We start from the raw sequence: 22,105 nt of genomic DNA on the forward strand, positions 1-22,105 counted from the left end.
GTTTACAGTTGAAACTCAAATGCATTGATAAGTGGCTCAGAAGTGGCTGTTTTGCTGTGGATCCCTTTTCTTGGATACTACGTCCTGTGCCTTGTGTCTGGTTATGAAGCCACGCCCCCTTTTTGCTCAGTCATCAAAAGGTGCCAACCGTGCATTCCTGCACGCGCGCTCCGAGAAGTGGCTTGGAAGTGGCTGTTTTGCTGTAGATCCCTTTTCTTGGATACTACGTCCTGTGCCTTGTCTGGTTGTGAAGCCACGCCCCCTTTTTGCTCAGTCATCAAAAGGTGAACTGCTCTCCTGGAATACCAGAGGGCATTCACACCTGTTTGAAAAGGAAGGTCTAATTGAACATTTGGCATTATTTAATATTGTTGCTCTCCAAGAAACTTGGTTAACATCTGAGATTCAATTGGACGATAGAAGTACCGTACATCAGCTTGCTACCAAGGGCCCACTTGGCCGGCCCAAGGGGGAGTTATTGGTATCTGTCCAATCAACATGGACAATAGCGAAATTACCTTTGTCTACACAGAATGTTCTAGTCACTAAATTATCATGGCTTAGGGAAGTGGCAATAGTTATTAATGTATATGACCCCCTAATATGGTCATGACATTAGAAAATGTGAAGACTGATGACTGTATTAAAGTTGTATAACCATCGTCATTCAATATGGCTTTGTGGTGATTTTAATGCAAGAATTGGAGACTCTAGCCAGAATGCAGAATGGCTGGATGGTCATCAAAGATCAGGATCTTGTCCAACGCCCTATAATAGGCAAGGGCTCAAATGGGGTAATCTAATGAATGCTCATAATTTAGTGAAACTAAATAGTCATACTTCAGGTGATGTGACTATGGCATTCACTCGAATCGAGGGTAAATCTGCAACCACTATCGACTATATTATTGTAACTAACATGGGACTTCAGTTCATAAAGGACATGGGTATCGTTGAGAGAGAGGAGAGTGATCATCTTCCCCTATGTCTCTTGTTTGCTTTTCCTGATATTTGTGATGAAGGTTCCGACTATGATGAAATGGGAGGGTCCATATTAGTGAGGGGAGCAATCGCATAGTATGGCATCAGCGTAATATAGAGAATGTTAACCAAGCAGTCACTGTCCTTCTTCCTGAATTTATTAATGAGTGTATATCGGGGAAGAATTCTGAGATTCTGATATTATCAAACTATTCCCAGCTTATGCAGAATATCCCAAAACAGGTAGCTGAGCGGAGAATTTACAAAACAGTAGGCGAACGCTCTAACATTGCATTACCATGCAGGTATGGCAACGGCAAGATGATCAACGAAGCAAAAAAGAATCTTCGTATCGAAATTCGGAGTGTGACAAGAAAAAATGTTACATTACTATCAGCGCATGCAGTTGCATGCCATATCAAAAAACTCAAAAAGAATTATAGAAAGTGGCTTAAATTGCATAAAAGTGATTGTGAGATCAAACAATGGAAAAACATAGCGATGATGGCTCTATCAAATATTAACCAAGGCATATGGCATCTGCTTAGTAGAAACTAGAAACGGGATCTGACAATAAACTGTATTACTGAAGTCACGTGGGAACAATCCATAAAGGACACCTTGGGAAAGACTGATCTGTTGGGAAATATCATTCCAATTCCAAATGTAACTTGGGATTGTGAAGCCTCTGAATTAGATATCATTATGATAATTGAAAACTTGAAAAATTCACGTGCTGCAGGGCCCCATGGTGTTTGTAATGTAGTGATTAAAAAACAACATGATCTATGGGGTGCCACATTGTTGTTATTATTCAAACAAATTGGTAAACTGGGAGTGATTCCTGCCTCATGGCAAACCAGTCATATATTAACAGTGCATAAGAAGGGGTCGTGGGAGAAACCAGCAAACTTTAGAATGCTGGCGATGCTTGATGCATGGTCTAAGATATTTACTAAAGTATTGCCTCCAATTGAATACCTGGATTACCCAGATAAAAATGTTACCATCAAATCAAATAGGTTTTAGGGATAAATCAAGCACAACTCATAATCTATTGATGCTTACATCCGCAGTTGAGCACGCATGGGCCACACATAATCTAGATGTCTATTGTGCGTACATAGATTTCTCTGCCGCATTTGATACTGTTTTACGCAACAGACTATGGCAAAAACTGAATTCCTGGGGGCTTCCTCAAGGCTTTTTAAGAATGCTGATGTTACTCCACACAGATACCTCCGTTAGAATACGATTAAATGCAGCAGGAAGACTTTCACATTACATGGCAACTTGTTGTGGGGCAAAGCAAGGATGCATGATTGCTGCAATTTTATTGAATCTATACTTGTCAGATATGATGAAAGCCTTTATCATACCTGAAGCAAATCCGATAAAGATCAATGTTGTGATTATTGGATGGCTTGCTTATGCTACCGACCTGCTGATATTAGACTACACACCAGTAGGTCTGCAGCATATGCTCGACTCCTTAGTTGTATACTCTGCTGAAAATGGTTTGAGTATCAATATTGATAAAAGCAAAATCATGGTCTTTTGGAAAAATCGTAGACCGAGGAAACACCATTGGAAATTGGACTCAAAAAGAATGGACCAAGTTACTTCTTATAAGTACCTTGAGATTATTATTGTGATAAACTAAATTTGGCACCACAATGGATTGCACTGAAAAATCTGTGTCTTGTGTCTGCGAATGCATTGTGTGCATTTATCGGACGAAACAATGGTTATTCAGTATCAGCTGTCCTCACTATCTATTTAACCAAAGTTAGATCAAAATTACTCCACGCTGTGGAGATATGGGGCCCCACTTTTGTAAAACGTTTAGTGGCATTTGAAGCGAAACTTCTGAGGAAATTACTGCGACTACCACATAGTCTTAGTGTTGAATATTTGTACCTCGAGTTCGCTATCAAAGGAATATGGTATGCATATACTTGCCAATGTGTTCTGGCTTATGAAAAAGTGTGTATCCTACAAACAGATACGATCATAGTTCCATTTGTGAAAATCTACGCTTGGAAGGTAATGTGTTAATTTGCACTATGGGCATCTTGCAAAGAACTCACAGGAAATGGACAACTGGGAGTGACCCTGGTACAATTACCATAATGGTTCTAAAAAGGTGTCTGAAAAAGAAATTGTATGACTCCTGGTATGAACAAAACATAATTAACATTGCATAAAAAGCTAATAGCTAATAGCGGAACGTATCTAGAAGAGTTTTTAACCCAAAATGTGCCCCTAATGTATACAAAAGCACACCCGAGTATCAGTACTTTCCGTACATATCTATTGATGAAATTCAATGTGACAGATGCACTTGAGACGAAAGGTGATAGATCAGGATCACCACTGAGAAAATGTTGTTTATGCAGCAATGATGTCTCCGAGTCACTACACCACTTGATAATGACCTGTGAAAGCTTAATCGACTTAAGAACTAAATATTTTAAATCTTATAATAATGCAATTGATATGACAAAAACAATTGACTTATGGATGATTTTTATGAGAGGTAACGATATTAATCTTATCTATTTTATAGTTGTATTTTATCTAAAGATTGTGGCAATTCTAAGATGTATTGAATTATGTGTTTTAGTAGTGTATATGTATTTTATATTTCTGCACTGATGACCTTTTTATGTAAATGTTTTTGTCTATGTGTTATACAAAGCCTTTTTGGCTAGATGTATATCTAATAAATCTGAAATCTGATCAAATAAACATTTTAAAAAAATAATAAAGAAAGAAAATGCAAACATTGGTACCCTTACTTTATGCATGGGAAGTCCCCATGATGCAACACATGAACTTTGGTAATCTATTTACACTAATAGAATTGGCCTGCCTGTGACATCTCACAAACAAAATGCACACAGGGAGTCATACAACAGAGCCATTCATAATATATCTGGTTCTATCTCTATTAGGATAATCTACCTTCTAAATACAATCCAAGTGCATGATTACATGACTGCTTGATGGCCAGTTTTCGCAAATGATCTGAGAGGTCTTTACATCAAATTAGTTGTCATATGATCAATCACACATTTTTAGAATATTTTTTTCTCCAGTATCAATAACAAGTGAAACACTTAAATCACTTGTGCATAGGCGTGTTATACATGCCATATCATTTCATATCAAGTATTGGTATCAGAGAAGGGTTGCACAAAAATGCACACTGTTATTATTCAATAGAAATAAATCCCCCGCTTCACACGTCAAAATTGTGCTAAGGGTTGTTAATATGTGCATGAAATGTATGCAGGCTAAACATATTTGCCTCTAATTCTGCTGGTTTCAGTTAGGAAAGCAGTGCTATCAATTTAAAGCACAGAAAATTGGTTTACCCACCCAACATAGGAAAATGGTTTTATGATTATGTAATACAGGGATGGATACCCCTTCCACTTCACTAAACAGATCAGGTCCCAAAGGTACAAATACATTTCTATACTGTGCAATGTCAAGAGAAGGTAAAGAATTCAATTTCCATTGGCATACTTTTCTATGGGAATGCAAGTGACACAGTTAAACTCCTTTCATTTCTCAAAGTCTCCAAGTATCTATGGCTTTTACAAGTCGCAAATAATCAAGCATTTCTCTGTTGCTATAAAGAACATTGTCATTAAAATTAAATCCTAAGGCGTTAATTAACCCTGTAACAACAATCTGTGTACAATTTGATTTGATTTAATTTGCAAAAAATGTGCATTACCTGCCGAGATAGGCTATCAGTTTTTAACTGCACACTCAGCGATGAACAATTATCTTATTGCAATTCAATCTCACTTGGCTTTAATGGAGTGTAAAAGCAAAGGGCATTTCCCATTATGACATTACATTATTTTATTTTAAATAGAAATAGTAGCAGTACCTTCCCAGTTCCATCCCCCCCCCAGGGACATAGCAGGGAATGTATGCGAGGAGACATATCTAATTGCATTTGAGGAATTTACATACTTCCTTTTGAATTATTCTTTAAGGAGAAGAGCCAGCAGAGACCCCTAAGTCTTCCCGGGTAATTCCCAGACAGCTGGCCTCTCCTGGTCCCTTCCTTCCTTCCTTTCCAGCAATGGAGGTGTGCCTCAGGTTTATCCAGTTCAGGCTCCCTCCTGGACAAGGCCCAGTATCTCAAAATATTATCCAAGATCATCACTCATCCATTCTGACAGGTGTTATCCTTCTGTGCAGCCTTTGATCCCAGAGGTCTCTCCCCTGTGTTTTCCCCTTTTATCAAGGATGATATTCTCATGTTTAGGCATGATAAAATTGCACTTTTTGATTGATAAACGATTTCCAGTGGCTTGCTCCATAGTCAGAAACTCCCAGAGAACACACCACCGATCTTCACAGGTTGATCATATTTTCTTCACATGTAAAAAGGTGGGGGCTGTCTGTTTTCATTCTTTTGAATTCAAGTCTTTTTTGTTCCATATCAATTTATATTGGACATTTGTATGGTGCCTATACACAAGTGTCTCCAGGCACCACAAGACAAGATGGGGGTCGGGGGCACAGGAATAACAACAAAAAATGGTTATATTGGCCTTGCTAAAATCCTACTCTGCAAGTGCACGAGGAGGTGGTAAGTGCACGGGTGAGTGGGTAGAGGGAGACATGCAGGAGTGCGGCAACCCCAGGGAAGGGAGCAGGGAAGTGCTGGGGGGGCCAAGAAGGCAAGTGCCAGTAGAAATTGGGGGACAGGGAGGATGAGTGTGGTGGGCAGGGTGGACCAAATTGGGCTAGTCTGGGAAAGGGAGCACAAGGGCAAGTGCTGGCAAAGGATGCAGGGGAGACTTGTGTGGATTGGTCTGGCCCCTGTATGACTCTGAGGGGACCAGTCCCCAGTAGTAGCAGCAGAGGGAGAGCTAGCACAGGAGGGGGAGAGGAAAGGAAGAGAAGAAAATGAACATCTTGAGAAGTTTCCAGAAGTTGGAGGGGGGCAGGAAGGCCATTCCAGTGGGAGGAGCAAGCCTCATAAAGGGTTCTACCTCCAACTCTGTGCTTGCAGATATTTTTGACCTGCAGAGAGTTGGAGCCAGAGGACCTCAGGAGGTATTTAGGGAGGGAGAGCTGATTGTAAAGAGGTCCCAGGCCCCAGACAGTCTTTTGGATGATGCAGAGGGTCTTGAATTTGATTCTTGTGGTCACCGGGAGCCAGCAGAGATATTTTAGGGCAGAAGAGATGCAGTCCCTTGGTTTGAGGCCAAAGGTAAGTCTTGCAGTCCTATTCTGGATTAGTTGGAGGGGGCGTAGGGAGGAAAGAGGCAGATTGAAGAAGAGGCTATTACAGTAGTCAAGCCTAGAGAGAACCAGGGCTCTGGAGACTTTGAGCTTCTGGGGGAAGGTGAGGAAAGGTAGAATTCCCCTGAGATCTTGGAGCTGAAAGTTGATTGGACTTCTTGGCAAGGTCTGTGATGTGTGGGGAGAAAGAGAGAGAGGAGTCAAAGATTATTCCAAGGCTTTTTGCCTCACAGGTGAGTGAGGGGATGGCACCCAAGGAGTCTGGTCAGAGAGAGGGGGGAAACAAGGAGCAGACATCCCAATGAGTAGGATCTTTGTCTTATTGGCATTAGGGCAGAGATCACTGGAAGAGCACCATGCCTGAATAGCAGTCAGGCAGTCAGGTATGAGGGAGGAGGAGTATGAGGTAGAGGATAGCAGCTTTACGGAGAGCTGTGTGTTGTATGCATAACACTGGAAATGAGGTGAGAAAGTGGAGATAAGGTAGGCCAGAGAGACCAGGTAGATGTAGAAGAGCCATGGTGATAGAACAGAGCCCTGTGGGACGCCGCAGGTAGAGAGTGTGTTGGAGGAGAGAAAAGGACCCATTTGCACTTGGGAGGGTCTGTTTGAAAGGAAGAGGTAAGCCACGCCAGTGCCATGTCCATGATGTTAGGGTATCACAGAGACGGTTTATGAGGATGGAGTGGCTGACTGTGTGAAAGGCAGAAGAGAGATCGAGGAGGATCAGAACAGTAGGGGAATTGAAATTCAGGCTGGAGAGAAGGTCTTCACGGGGGTTCAGGAGAGCAGTTTCCATGCCTCTGGCAGCACTAAAACCGGACTTGTGATGGTGGAGGAATCCAGCCTTTTCAGACTGGAGCGTCAGTTGGGGGATGACCAGTTTCTTCATGCGTTTGCCCAAGAAAGGGGTGATGGAGCTAGGGCGATAGTTAGCTGGCCAAGAAGAGTCAGTAGACAGCTCTTTTAGGAGAGTGTGCACAAGAGAGTGCTTGAGGAGTTGGAGGAAGGAGAAAGTAGCAAATGAGTGGTTGCAGATGTCAGCCAAGGCTGGGGTGAGAGATACAATGTTGTCCTTGATGGTTCTGGAGGAGCACGGAGCACCTGTTTAGAGGAGACTTTCACAGGGCAGACAACTCTAGAGATCTCATCTAGCAAATGAAAGAGAAAGACGAGAGTATGGGGGAACCAGGGGAGCCAAGGCAGGTGAGAGAGGAGGTGAGGGGGTGAAGATGGGGAACAGAAGACAGAGAGGAGATGATGACTAAGGTTTTGAGGGGAAGTGGGCAGCCAGTGCAGAGCAGAGGTCCTGTGAGGTGGAGGGGAAGAGGCGACTGCGCTAGGATTGGCAAGTTCCTTGCAGATTGTAAAGAGTTCAGCCATGTTGTTGGTGGCTCCAGAGATATGTGCCTGGACATGAGCCGTCTTTTTGGAGCAGATGGCAAGGCGGTATTGCCTTTGAAGTCGGCGACAGGCCAGTTTGTCAGAGGATGATCTAGATGCCAGTCACTTCCTCTCTGCAGCTTTGCACTTGCATTTCAAAGTAGCCAAATCAGAGTCATACCAAGAGTTACATTTGGAGACAGCCTTCATGCGGACCTTCATGATAGGGGCAATGATTTCCAGGGTTATGGAGATAGAGAGGAGGAGGTTATTAAGAACAGAGCTACAGGGTGAGTCCAATGAGGGGGGCGGAGGAGGGATGAAGGAAGAGGGAAATTCAGTTACTGACACATGCTTCATTGGTTGAATGATGGAGAAGGAAACTGGCAATGCTGTTGGAGGCCTCAGGGGACAGGAAATGTCAAGATGAGAAGAGAGGAAAGAGTGGTCAGACCAGGAGAGAGGGATAATGAAAGGGTTAGAGAGAGGGAAGTCTGTTGAAATGAGAGCATGAAGGGTGTCTATGGCCGAGTGGGTTTGACTATAAGAAAGGATAGAGAGGGAAAGAGTGTTGCAAAGGTTGCGGAAGAGAACAGTGGCCCCATTGAGAGAGTCGAGATGGATGTTGAAGTCCCCAAGGAAGATAGGTTTGGGGAGGAGGCAAGAAGAGAAGACACAAGACAGGTCGGCCCATTCTGAGAGAAAGAGGGAGGATGGTCCTGGGGGGGGGGTAGGTTTGTAGATGGTAGCAAAAATAAGAGAGAAAGTAGGTGAGACAGACAGCCTGCAGACTAGGCTTTCAAAGGATAAGTAGGTTAGGGTGGGGATGATGGAGGCAGGAACCAACTCAGGAAAGATTGGAGTAACTCCACCACCAACCCACAAGGGCCTGGAATTTGACAGGATTGTGTAGCCTTCAGTGAGATCAAGCACGAGGGGGGGCACAGGGGTGGAGGGCCACCACTGGGGGGAAGACGGTAGGGGGGTGAGGGAAGGATGGGTGGAAGGTGAGCGGGGAAGTTGAAAAGAGAAGGAAGACGCCTGTCAAGAAGGCAGTGGTTGGGCTGAGAGCCCTGGGCCATAATAGTGTCAATATGTTAGACATTAAAGGTGCATTTGGAAGAGGCGTAGTGCACAAAGAGCACTTCCCATCTGGTGCCAGCAGTAATGGGAAACGAGGGAAAAGGGGAGCAGACAGAGACCATATTTTCGTCTAACGGTGTCTGCCGACTTCCTTCTACCACTTCAGTTCGAAGGTACATTCAGTAGGGTTGTCTGAGCGCATAACATCTTTCTTATCTTCGATGCAGTATTGGGACGATACCAGGTCTCATGCGCAGTTCTTTCTTGCTTCTCTTCCAATATGATGGAGGTAAGGGGGCGGGCTCCATGAGTGACGTGAACATCTCCTTCTATACAACAGAATCAGAAATACCCAGTGCAGGGAGTACAGATAGGAGAGTGGGGTGTTCAACAGTATAGAAGGCTGCAGGGTACAATGTTGTGCAACTCAAATCCAGCAGAACACGACCAGATGTGTGCAAAAAAATGTATCTTTCAGGAAGAAGCTTTATAGGTGTTTTCTTTCTTGCCTGATCTGTGTTTGTTGTATATCTGGATCCAGGAACTGAAGATGTGTTCCACCTCAGATTAGTGCACATACATTCATGTTATGCCCTTAAAATATGCAGACACTGCAGTAAATATGTTATGTTTGTTTCTTAATGTATTACATCTTCAAAGATGGGATATTGTTGTAGGCCCCACAGTCCCTAGAATACCCTATATTTGCCATCACTGGATAGTAATTTCCAAAGCTCCTTGTTTGTAAAATCCCTTGATTTCTCCTGTTCCACATTGAGCCATCTGCAATTCTTGCTGTGTGATTATTATAGATTTTTGACACAGCATCATCGCTTGTTTCCCTAGGATACCAGCTACGATTAAAGGCTACCCTACCGTATAAACTACTCTGAGGATAGCAGAACTACCCTCAACAAGAACACAACTCCCAGATTATTTTAAATGCCTCAAACTCATTGTCATCTGGAGAAAAAAAAAACGTCTTTTTAAAGGGTAGAGTTTTCTGGGCCCGAGTGAGGAATCGCAGAAGGATTAACTGCAAGTAATTGTATTCCCAGTCCTATTGTAGATGGTGTTACTAGTTCTACTGCTGCAAGAGTTTGTGGCTTTTGTCATTGTGTAGAGTAGTAGAATTTACAGGCAGGGGCAGCTCATCCGTAATGGGTGATGGGGTGCCAAACCACCAGCCATTATTAAAATGGCAAGCAGAGAGCCAACTGTGTGTTCTCTCAGCTGCCTCAAGCAGCTGAGAACGGGCTCCTGTGCTGGCCTTAGCTTGCAGCAGCCCAGCTGTGAATGTCATTTTGCATCCCCAGTCTTGAATGGTCCTCTTGACATGCAGGCTGAGGTACGTCTGGCCCACAAGTGCACAGAGGCACTCCTGCAGCACCTGGAACCAAGAGCCAGAGGACCATTTGTAGCACCATGTAGACAGTGGAGGGATCTAGAGTTGGAGATGGGGCGTCATGCAGGTCTAGAAATTCAACTGTGTGCATGTATGTATGCATGCATGGCAGGGGTTGTGTCTTTGCGAGTGTGCATGTGAATGTGCATGCATCTGAATGCAACACGTGCACTGTGTATGTTTTAGCATATGGGTGCACGTGTGAATTTGTATAAATGTGTTTCTACGGGGATACGGGTACTGAGTACAGGGGCAGAGGGCAGACATGCTTTCTTACAGAGGTATGGCATTATGGGCATGACATTATCACTGGCATTCTGGTCAAATTTAACATGATGAGAGTTCATACAGCAGGATACTATGCAGCCAGTATGGGCATGCTTTCACAGATTTAGATTGGCAAGGCAGTTTTATTGACAATGTATGCAAATATGGCATGAAACATGTTCCTGTGTGGGTATAATGGCATACATCTGCACAGCTAGTATGGACATGTTCTCTTGCAATGGCATAGCATTTGTTACTGGGTTATGGGCCAAGCACACATTATGATTGTTCTTTTGTGTGTATACCGCCCTACATTAGCCTACAGCAAGTAGAGAAATGTGTTCTTACATTGACATGACATTTGTATTGACAATGCATGTAAATCTGACATGAAGCATTTTCTTATTTAGACTATACTGGCCTACATCCACTCAGCCACTAGGGACATGTTCTCTTACAGTGGCATAGCATTTCTTACTGGATTATGGGACAAGCAAACATTATGAAAGTTCTTTTGTGTGGATACTGGCCTACATTGGCCTACAGCAAGTAGGGAAATGTGTTCTTACATTGAGATAGCATACTTTAAGTGATTTTGGCCAAAGTCAACATGAGTATCCTTATATGGGGATATTTTATTATATCCTTACATGGGTTTATTGGCATCTAGTCACACAGCCAGCATAGACATGATTGGACACAGCCATCATAAACCAGTTTTTTATGCTCCCAGAATACTGGCATGCATTGGCGGGAAAGGCATCATGAAAATGCGTTGGAGAATGCTTCTGTCCACTGTTGCTGACTTGGAATCTATTCTATTTTTTCATGTGTTCCCCTACACAATTGATTGTAAACTATGTGATTTTTTAATCCATTTTTTCACAGAAAGGGTGCTGTAAAATTCACTATTTTAACCCATTATTTAAAAACGGTCTCAATGTGAGGGCTCCCCAAATCTCCTTTGTAAGTTTGGGACTCCCTTAGTGCAATTGACCACTCGTGCACATTCAAGAGAAATGATGTTGTCTTTCCAATTAAATAATTTAGCAGCTACCACTAATTCCTCGCGAGTTGAGCCAGTTTTTCAATTCCTATAATTCAGCTGGAGCTGAAAGAGACAAATGTGTGACCTGAACCATTGCTGGTAGCCTGAAAGTAGCCCGGCGAATTAGGTGCTTCTGAGCCCTCTGTCTAACCTGGAGGCCACAAGCCTACATCCAGGGTGCATCTTTTTATCATTCTGTTTTCATTTAAATGAGCTCCAGTACATTTAGTAATAGTAACTTCTGTTGTGAAATGTTATGTGTATTGAGAAATCTGTCACAACAAGCAAATACAAAGGGGCTAATTTAGAAGTTTCCCATAATTCGGGGGCAGGACCGCCTACATTTACACTGTTCTTTAAACAGGTCCTCTCAGCCGAATATTACTTATTTGCACGGCAGAGTGCAAAAGAGGAGAGTAAACATCTGGCTTACATTCTTGCATGGCAACACTGGATTCCTGTGGAGTCTGCCTGCTTTCTACTGGTTTAAAAAGCAACCTTGCACCATAAGTATACACAGCATGGATTTTCATGCTGTTGCAAATGCTGTAGTATTTGCATAGCACAGAGGAAGAGGGCGGCGTACAAATGAATGAAAATGGGACATAACCTGAACGAAATACATAAAAGCCTTAAACAAAGAATGTACACATTTTGCTTACGTTATGCCCAGCTCAAAATGAGCTCCAAATTGTTTAGTTCACTTTCTGAATTGGTGCTTGTTTGAGATCCAGCTTGGTTGTGAAATAAGATGACATGGAGATTTGAGGTGCAACTGAAGAATAGCATTCGGGTGTTAGGGCAACAATACAAGGTCAGACACATTCATCAAATTGGCTTACGAGGAAAACCATGTGATCCCAATTATGGTCACTTAAACATCTAACACTGCCAAGAAGTTATCCTAGACAAATGTTGTACTGCACAAATACTGCATAACTTGACATAACACAACATTTGTATATAACTTGCTTGCTGTTTCCATGACCACCAACTTGGCACCTTTAAAGTCTATTAAAAAATATCATGTCCAATATAGTTATTTTTTTCTTTTTTCATGATCACAGGTGCAGCTGCAGAACCTTTACACAAAGGAACAGTTTTATATTCCTGTTCGTCGTTGGTTGGCCCAGGACCAAGAAAATGGTGAAATTTGCAGGGAGCTCCCAGTTATGCGTCACGGTCACGCCATTCTTCCAGGTACGTAAAGCGCTTTCCTCCATCCCCTTCTAAGGTAATTGGTTATATGCTGGCACGTGTCACCGGGCTTGTGCTTTATCATTTGGCTCATTGCAATCCTTTCCTCAGACACCATATCACTCGCGGCTTCTGCATACACAGGCGTAGTAAGATTAGGAACAGCAGGAAGGGGAGTTGACACATGTTCATGATAGCAAATTTGGCAAAACATTAGAAAGCAAAAAATCCCTTTCGACTGCTCACTGATGCCAAGACAACTTTTTGCACTCAAATGGAATTTTACCTCTCGAACTGCATGAGCATTGTTTTGCAGATTAACAGCAAATTTACTGTAAGAAAATAAGGCAATGAGAACCACCATGTCTACCCTATGCAATAGATCACTCATTGCTGGATCTGCTGATCACTGATTCTCGCACTCGCACTTGTACTTTCCTAATGATTTATTTTGTACAGAATTAGATCTTAATAACAATGTTAGGAAAATAAAACAGACTTGAGTTTTGTACAAGTTGAAAATACCATCCGCATTTATTTGAACAATGTGTTCACTTGACCTTCACAAGTGTCAGATAACATTTCAGAACACATTTGGAATGTATACACTTGAAACCAACATGGGCTGCTGCCATTGTTTTTCCAAGTTGCAATGAAAATCACTTTGAATATCATACTGAATTTGAGAGTTACTTTTGGACATATCACTCTTTTCTTTGGCTAGAAACAGCTGTTTCAAGGACACATATCAACACTGTTGGCCTCCAAATATCCCTGAGATGTGCCCATACAGTTGTGTGAGACACTGCATATTGTTTTGCCAATAGATGTCCATTTATCAATCAAGATGGGTCATCATTGCTTTGTCAGTAGGCATCACTTTATCATTAAAGATGGGTCATCACACTTGTATGTGCATGCTTTGTCCACAATCTATGCACATTTCTTGAGCTGCAAGTATGCTCATATCTGCTAATGAATGCATCATTGCAAGATCGTCGCTAGACCAGATTTTAGAACACGTGCCTGGAAAGTGAGAAGCCACAGGTGCAATGGGCTTGATCCTCTCCAACAATGAATTCCTATGATTCATTTGTCTCTCCACAATACTAATAATAAAGGTTGTGTATGCAAGCAAAGCCGTCAAGTTGCTTTTTCAGTAGGTTCCATTTAGTTTTTCAGAGATAATTGCCCAAGATTTTTCTTTGCATTCTGAGATCCAAAGCCGTGATAAAGTCCCCAGCCTCACCCTTGGTATAAGGGTTGGGGTAGTGATAGGGGCAGGTGCTACAGCCTGTTAACCCGGGCTGGGCCTTGATGCAGTGAAGGGAGGATCAACTGGGTTATCCCACCATGCCCCAGTCAATTGGCAGGGAATCATCATAGAAAACCAGAATATGCTGCTATGCCTTATTGGGAAGTTTCTAATGTGGATAGACCCTTTGAGCCACAATGCCCCTTTGCCACAGTGAGACCTAAAATATGCCCCATACTGAGAAAATTAAAGAGGTTCTGAAAAGACAACCTTAACTCATTTTTATTCTTTTAAACTTATCTTAGGCCTTTGTCATGCTATATCATTCCAATCTCTGTCCCACTCTTTATTCTCTTGGTGTTTCTGGCTCTTCTCTTCCCTGGTTTTATTTCTATATCACTAATCACCAAGGCACTTTGATCAGGAGAACACAAGGCCAGTAGTTATAATTCTGTGTACCATCGTCAAACTAACTGTGCCAACTTGCTTCGGGAAGCCTCCAAGTTTGTGTGCTGCATGTGCGACTCAGTAATGCCTGTGGTGAGATGTGAGACGCAAAGTTCTGCTGAAGTGACCCTACTCCATCTTATGAGATGAGGTTCCACCTATAGAAAGATTATGCCACATTGCTGTAAGGGTAGTGGAGGGGCTTCAAGAGCATCAAGGAAACAACGCGTTGGTAAGACGTGAACTATCCCATTACAACATATGCCACACAGAGCACCTGTGTTGAGTTGAGGGTGCGCTATCCTTTGAGTGGAGCTGACCACTATATAAACGGGCGGTTTGATTAAGAGATTGTGTTCTGATTGAGTGAGAGTGTTTGGAGGCAGCAGAGAACAAATGTAGGAGTGTGTTGATGGCTGAAGAAGGAAGAGGAGCTGTGTGTTGTGGTGTGGCAAGGAAGAAGAGGCTGGACAGAAGAGACTGTAGGGCAAGACAGGAGGCTAGAGTTGCTAAAGACTGAGGAGGCGTGTTGAATACCAGATATGAGGAGGTATTTAGAATTAAGGAAGAGGTGATAAATATCAAGCAAAGGGTGTTGAAGATTTAGCCAGTGGGGAGCCAGGAGGAATTGACGAGTTAAGAGAAAAAATAATAAACATCTAAAAGAGGTGACTAGAAAGAGGGTGAAAGTAGGAAAGGTGGGGGAAAGAAACATAGACGAGTTGGACATAGAGAGAAATTGAAGGAAGAGAGGAGGCAATCAAGGGGGGACTGCAGGTCTTTGGATGTAGGTATGAGCACATGTCAGAGAGTCGAGGACATTCAAGAGTGGAAAAGGGTACCGTAGAGTAGGGAGGAGAGGGGGAATAGCAGAGGTCCCCTTAAGCAGAAGATTATTGTGGATCATTAAGGAGATAGATGAGGATGGGGCATTGGAGACAAGAGCTAGGACCCTAAAACAGGATGGAGAACTTAGCTTGAATCAGCCTGTGGACCAGCAAAAACATCCAGACTCATTTTGGAAGCTACAGTGGTTAGCTTGTTACTACATTGCCCTTCTTATGCAGTAGCCTAGGCTTGATATGCAAGCACATGTGGGACAAAAAAGCCAGATGAGAGGTCTTTCCAGGAATCCAGCACAAAATGCAGAGTGCAGAGCCACCAGAATCAGAAGTAAATGAAATGTGGTGAGACTTAAACCATCCCAATAGTGTGAGTGACTGAGAAATGGATACATGCCCTAGAAAGGGACAACCAGATTGAAGATCATGTTGCCCTGAGACATTTGCTTTTCTCACAAAGTAAGGCCACCCTATTAAGGAGTTATATTTGTGTTATTCTACCCACTTGTTTTAACAGACCTGAATAGATCAGTTTCTCTTAAATCCTACTTCTGTATGTGCCTTGTACTGACAAAACGTGACTTCATGATAGAATATTATGCGTTGCTAAGCAAGCATTGCACAATTACAAGGGGCATGTAGGCATGTCTGTGACTGAAAGATTAAAGGTGATGGGAGGTTGTTTCTGTTGGTGTCCAGTTCAGTAATTCTGACAAATTCTTGATTGTGTGCCTACCTGCTGCTCTTATGCTCCAGGAAGACTGGTTTAGAAAATTATCAGCTTTCTTCATTTTGTTCCAATCCCGGAATACCCCACCCGCAACACCTCCACTTCCAGCAACCTGCAACACAGTGGACAATTGGAAGGCTGCAAACAGAAAATGGGGAATCAGAAGCTCGTTAGGCCCACTAACCCCGATCTGGGGCAATCCAGACTTCTCCCCTGGCCTTTGTCGCCGAAGCTTCGCCAATTGGTCAAAGGGTGGACTCCACAGAATCTCAGACTTTTTAAATTATGGCCAGCCGCTCTCCTTTGAGGACTGTAAAGCGAAGTTCAACATCTCCGAGGAGGAACGATTCTGGTACACTCAGATCAGGCACTGGAACTCTCAGCGCTCTATCAGAGAACGAGGCTCCAGGGACTTAACTCCCCTCGAACTTTCACTAACGGCATCCCCCCCAAAAGGCAAGATATCTACCCTCTATAAACTCCTAGAAAAAACCAACCCCGAAGCAAAGGAAAAGTACATGCTAAACTGGGAGCGCGATCTTGGGCGCCACCATGACCCTGAAACCTGGGACAAAATCTGGACTAAACTTCACAAGAACACCCATTGTGTTACCAACAGAGAAGGTGGATACAAAGTATGCTTTAGGAACTATATCACACCGTCCCAATTGTACAAAGCGGGGGTGCGACCCTCACCGAACTCTTGGACGGGATGCGAGCAAGAGGGGACACTTTTCCATCTCCTATGGGACTGTCCAAAAGCGGCGCACTACTGGAAGGGGGTACTGACCCACATCCAAGCAATAACAGGCCTCAACATTCCATGGGACCCTGGAATTATATTACTTGGCGATCCGGGGGAAGGGGATCGACCAATGTCGGGAAACGCAGCCCATCTCTGCTCCCACTTACTTTTGGCAGCCAAGATCGCCTTAGCCCGTCTCTGGAAGCTCCACGAAGGTCCCTCAATCCCACTCTGGTGGGTTAAGTGTTGGGACATCATTGTAGCAGAAAGGATCACTGCTTCCCGCCTGGGCAACCTCAATCCCTTCCTGAACACTTGGGCCCCATTCATAGACTATGCGGATCGCTTCCCTGCCCTCATACTGAAGCCGCCCAGTGTCCGCTGGTTAAACTGAACTCCGTATGGCTATAACTCAGCCCACTTCAGAACTATCCCCCTCCTCCTCTCCCTTCCCATCAGAATATTGTTATGAATGAACTGCATACTGAATTTCACCTTTAATATCCACTCTTCCATCATAATGAACTGTGTTATTACGATCTCTTGCTAATTCCATTGTCTACTGTTTAATTTGTTTTCCTTTTCTGTTTTGATTAACTATTGAATAAAATATACATTTTGAAAAGAAAAAGAAATTAAATTAAAGTGTCGGCTGAGTACAAGTTATTACCTTGAGTAGGTACTTTCACAATTCAGCTCTACTGCACCCTAGGTAGATGCAGTCACTGTTTCTTATTATCTTTTGTTTCACTCGCAAAATGATCGTTTGACCTATTGTTCTGATCTTGTTTTATTTTACTGTCTAACTTTTGATCTGATCAACAACTGCAAGACTGTTTGAACATTATGATTATTTTGATCTTTGCATTGTTTGCTTTTTTTACTGATTTATTATCATGTTTCAGATTTAAAATATTGCACTTCAAAAACACAATATTCATGGAAATAAATTCTGACTTCTTTATCATGAGACTATCTCGATTGCTTTCAGAGTTTGATATAGCCATTCATTCGTTATCTCACAATCCCTGGCCATTAATGTAAAGACAATGGGCCTCATTTCAATTTGGGCAGTATTCTGGCAGTAAATCTGCTGAAATACCACCCAACTGAATTACCGTTACCCCCACTTGGCCTGGCGGAATTACCGCCGCATTACAAGTCACAGTGGCAACGTTAATCCCCATTTTAATAAAGTCCATTGGACTCTATGGGACATTTGTGGCAGAGTTACTGCCAGCAGAATTACTGCTGTGGTAATTCCGCTGATTCAGCCAATTGTCTGCAGAAAGCAGGAGGATTTACCTCCAGTGTGATGCTTGTGGTAAATCCCTGTTCTGCTTTTCAGACATGTGTAATGAACTTAGAATTACTCACCCTATTTCACAGGCTAAACGTTTTCAGAGACAGGAAGGCGATAATGCACACTCAGACCATTAGTTTAAAAATATTTGGCTCTTTACAGGCCCTTTATTCGCACTTCATAAACATACATATAACTGTAGAATAAATGCAACTGGTTATACATAGATACATAAACAAGGACTTTTTTAAGTGATATCGCATAAGATACACTGACTATCGAAGTTATTGTTCTAAAACAGTTAGTAATTAAACCGCCAGCAGTTTGGACCTTATGGTTAATGCTTATGCTCCTTCTCAACAGCAACCATCAAGGGCTTGTTGCGCTTCTGTTGCATCCCAAAATGACATGAATGGCTGCCCCTGAAGATGTTAATTCACCTCTTCAAGGAGAGCATAAAAACACCCAAAACGTTATTTTATTGCCAAAGCAAAACCAGGTGTATAATTGAATGTTGTTTTCTATTTTAGCCTTTTTACGACATGTAAAATGTGATCTCCCTTTACAGTGCAGCACTATCAACTTGGGCCTCATTGCGAGTTTGCCGGTAGAGTAACAATGGTACCGGTAAGCTTGCCGGTACCATTGTTACGTACCGGAAAACTACGAGTTCTGCTCACGGGTGCCTTTGTGGCCACCAGGTCTGACCTGGAGACCGTACCGGCACCCGCGAGCAGAGCATGCTGCATGCACCGGTACCATTCACGAATGGCGCTGGTGCATCCGGCTTTCCCCATTCCCATTGAGCCCCATGAGGCTCAAATGGGAATCGGGAAGAATATTTTCAGGCGCCCAGGAATGGTCAATTCGCAGGTCCGCCAGGGTTGTAATACCCCGGGAATCGCACATCCCTGGGCACCGGAAAAAAAATTATACCAGCGGCAACCATGCCTGTGCTACAGGCATGGCTACCACCAATCTTATAATGAGGCCCTACAACTATTATGAGAATACAAAAGCCCTATATAATAGGCAGGTAAAATCATACTTTTGGAAGGATGGATGATGCTGTAGAATGGCATAATCATCCTAAATGTGTATATTTTTGCAGTTCAATGACTCATAGGGGACCAATGCTTATAAGAGAACTCTCAAAGTAAAGCACTGTTGTCACTATTCATGCCAAATATTTCTCTCCATTCCTCTGCCCCAGAAGACCAATTATCTTTATCTCACAATCCCTGGCCATTGATGTAAAGACATTGGGCCTCATTTCAATTTGGGCAGTATTCCGGCAGTAAATCTGCTGAAATACCATCCAACTGAATTACCGTTACCCTCACTTGTCTTGGCGGAATTACCGCCGGATTACAAGTGACAGTGGCAAAGTTAATCCCCATTTTAATAAAGTCCATTGGACTCTATGGGACATTTGTGGCGGAGTTACTGCCAGCAGAATTACTGCTGTGGTAATTCCGCTGATTCTGCCAATTGTCTGCAGAGAGCAGGAGGATTTACCTCCAGTGTGATGCTTGTGGTAAATCCCTGTTCTGCTTTTCAGACATGTGTAATGAACTTAGAATTACGCACCCTATTACACAGGCTAAACGTTTTCAGACACAGGAAGGCGATAATGCACACTCAGACCATTAGTTAAAAAATATTTGGCTCTTTACAGGTCCTTTATTTGCACTTCATAAACATACATATAACTGTAGAATAAATGCAACTGGTTATACATAGATACATAAACAAGGACAGATATAATAGATTTACATCACCGTTGGTGCAGTTGTAGGAGAAAACTTCATCTCGACCATGACAACACTACCCAATCCCAAGGCAGGTAGGCAGAGAGATCACCTCTCAACTAATGGGGCTTGGAGCAGAGCATCCTCCCTCTCAACGAGACTTCATCACCCAGGGTTCCAATCCTGTCTCTTCTTGGGATACCTCTCTTCTTAATGGGGACAAATCCCTTCCCCTCATAAATTGCCGACTGCCCCCCGGCTGAAGGACAGGCAGCAAGCATGGGAGGCAAGAGCGGAAAAAAATCTAAACAGTAGTGGAAAAACCCAGCTCGTCTCTCGCGCGCTTGTTCCCAGCACCCCTTGTCAATGCACCTGCACATCTCTGACTCCCCTCTCGGCTGGTCCTTGAGTGAACAATGAAAAAACTGTCCTTCATAATAAACTCCTCTGCTTCACACTAAAATATCGCAACCGTTGCAGAACTCATGTCTGCCTTCTAATTGAGCTCACACAAATGTAGACTTTTTCATTGCGGTTTGGAAGTGAATGTCCAAAATGGCTGCGCACCGGCACCATGTTTTAACTCATTTTTGTATAAGCACTATAATCCCCCAATCCAGGGCCATACTCTAGTAGTATGATGTTGCGGGGAAAGTGGAAGTAATTCCATTACCAACAATTAACTTGTAATGATACCCCTTCCCTTAATGCACACATATCACTGTGTTTTGTTACATTATGTCCAATTACCTATTTTCTAATTGTATTGTTACTTTTGTGAAAATCAGCCAATGAGTTATGAGTCATGCAGAGAGAACTAAAGTAGCACACCTGCTGAGTCACTGAGTCCCCCACAACCAACCAAAACAACATGGCCCTCATCAGGGGTTGGGTGGAGTGGCAAAAATGAGATGGTAATAGACTATTACTGCTGCATTATTACTCCACCCAATCCCGAGTTCAGGCGGAAAGTACCAGATCTACCGCCAGCTCTGAGCTGGAGGTAAATCTGCCACTTTCTGCCCATTTGTGGTGCCATTACCGCTGGTGGTAATATCACCAGAGGTATTAGTGCTGTTATTGCCCCACAGAGTCCTATGAACTCTTAAAAAAATGGGGAGTAACAGCCCTACAACTACTCGCAGTCTGCCGCAATTGGGATCTGATGCTAATTGCGCCGGACCTAGTAGTTTGTTTGTTTGTTTGTTTGCTTATTATTTGTACAGCGCGCCACACCCTGAGGTATCTGGGCGCTTTCAAGACCACTTACAATACATACATGCATACATAGAAGAAGGGTAAAAATACAGGTTGCAGTGCAAGGTATTCAACGCAGTACATTAAAGAAGTAAAAGTGGAATCAAACAGTTTCTTCCGAAGGCTAGGTGTACCTAAGTGCCTTAGTCAGTGAGGAGGCAGTTGCAAGCTAGATTATGTCGCATCAGGCAAGGAGTGCAATGTCCTTAGTAAGTAACCATTCTTTGGTGTTAGTCCTGAAACTATGAAGGTTGCCGTCAGTACGTAGGTTGAGAGGCAGGGCATTCCAGGCTAGTGCTGCTTGCACTGGGAAGCTAGTACCCCCAGCTATTTTTAAGTTGTGGCGCGGTGCAATAATACAGTGGGAGTTAGGTGATCTCGTAGGTCTGGAAGATAATTTGAGGACGATTTTGTCACTCAGGTATTTAGGGGCCCCGTTCTGAAGCATTTATGGGAGATGGAGACAAGTTTAAAGAAGATTCTATCCTTGATGGAGAGCCATTTGTGGCTTCTTCTAGTTTAGGAAATGTGGACTTTACGTGGGATACTCAAGGCAGTTCTTAGTGCATTGTTTTGTAAGGTTTGAAGTTTGTTCAGAACGTGTTTGTTGGCGCCTGCATAGAGAGCATTGCAGTAATCGAGTTTGGACAAGATTAATGCTCAAGCCAAAATCATATGGCTATTGGAAGAGAGATAATGTTTGCATGCGTGGATAAGTTTGCACGTGCACAAGGCGGAATCAAGATGGAAGCCTAATGTTTTCGTTTCCTTAGCTGTGGTGATCAAGTTCCCATCTATGTTGAATGAGGTGTATTTAAGATTAATGTTTTTGAGGTAAATGGGGGTGCCTAATATAAGGACTTCAGTCTTGTTGTCATTCAGACACAGACTATGGGTGGCCATCCATGTCCGAATGACTCTGTAGATTTTATTTAGTTTGTCATTGTCAAGGTCGTAGTTGCCAGTAAGTGGGAGCAGTATCTAGGTTGCATCTGCGTAGTTGGTGTAGATGACACCCAGTCGGTCCAGTATAACAAATAAAGATTTGGTAAACACATTATATAGTGTACGCGAGACGTTCAAACCTTGTGGCACTCAACAGGTGATAGGTATGGGGTCGGCTGCATCAGAGGT

General features: G+C 43.1%; 1 protein-coding gene across 1 annotated transcript in view; it reads left to right on the forward strand.

The window, feature by feature from the left end:
• The window catches only part of RP1 (RP1 axonemal microtubule associated), an 809,829-nt gene that overhangs the window by 392,127 nt on the left and 395,597 nt on the right, over positions 1–22,105 (forward strand). Inside the window, exon 6 of the mRNA XM_069621057.1 lies at positions 12,512–12,644. Within this exon, the coding sequence (XP_069477158.1) occupies positions 12,512–12,644 (133 nt within the window). The remainder of the gene's footprint in view (positions 1–12,511; positions 12,645–22,105) is intronic.

This window comes from Ambystoma mexicanum, chromosome 5q, assembly GCF_040938575.1.
Source record: "Ambystoma mexicanum isolate Mex_15411 chromosome 5q, UKY_AmexF1_1, whole genome shotgun sequence".
In the NCBI taxonomy this organism is placed as follows: domain Eukaryota; kingdom Metazoa; phylum Chordata; class Amphibia; order Caudata; family Ambystomatidae; genus Ambystoma; species Ambystoma mexicanum.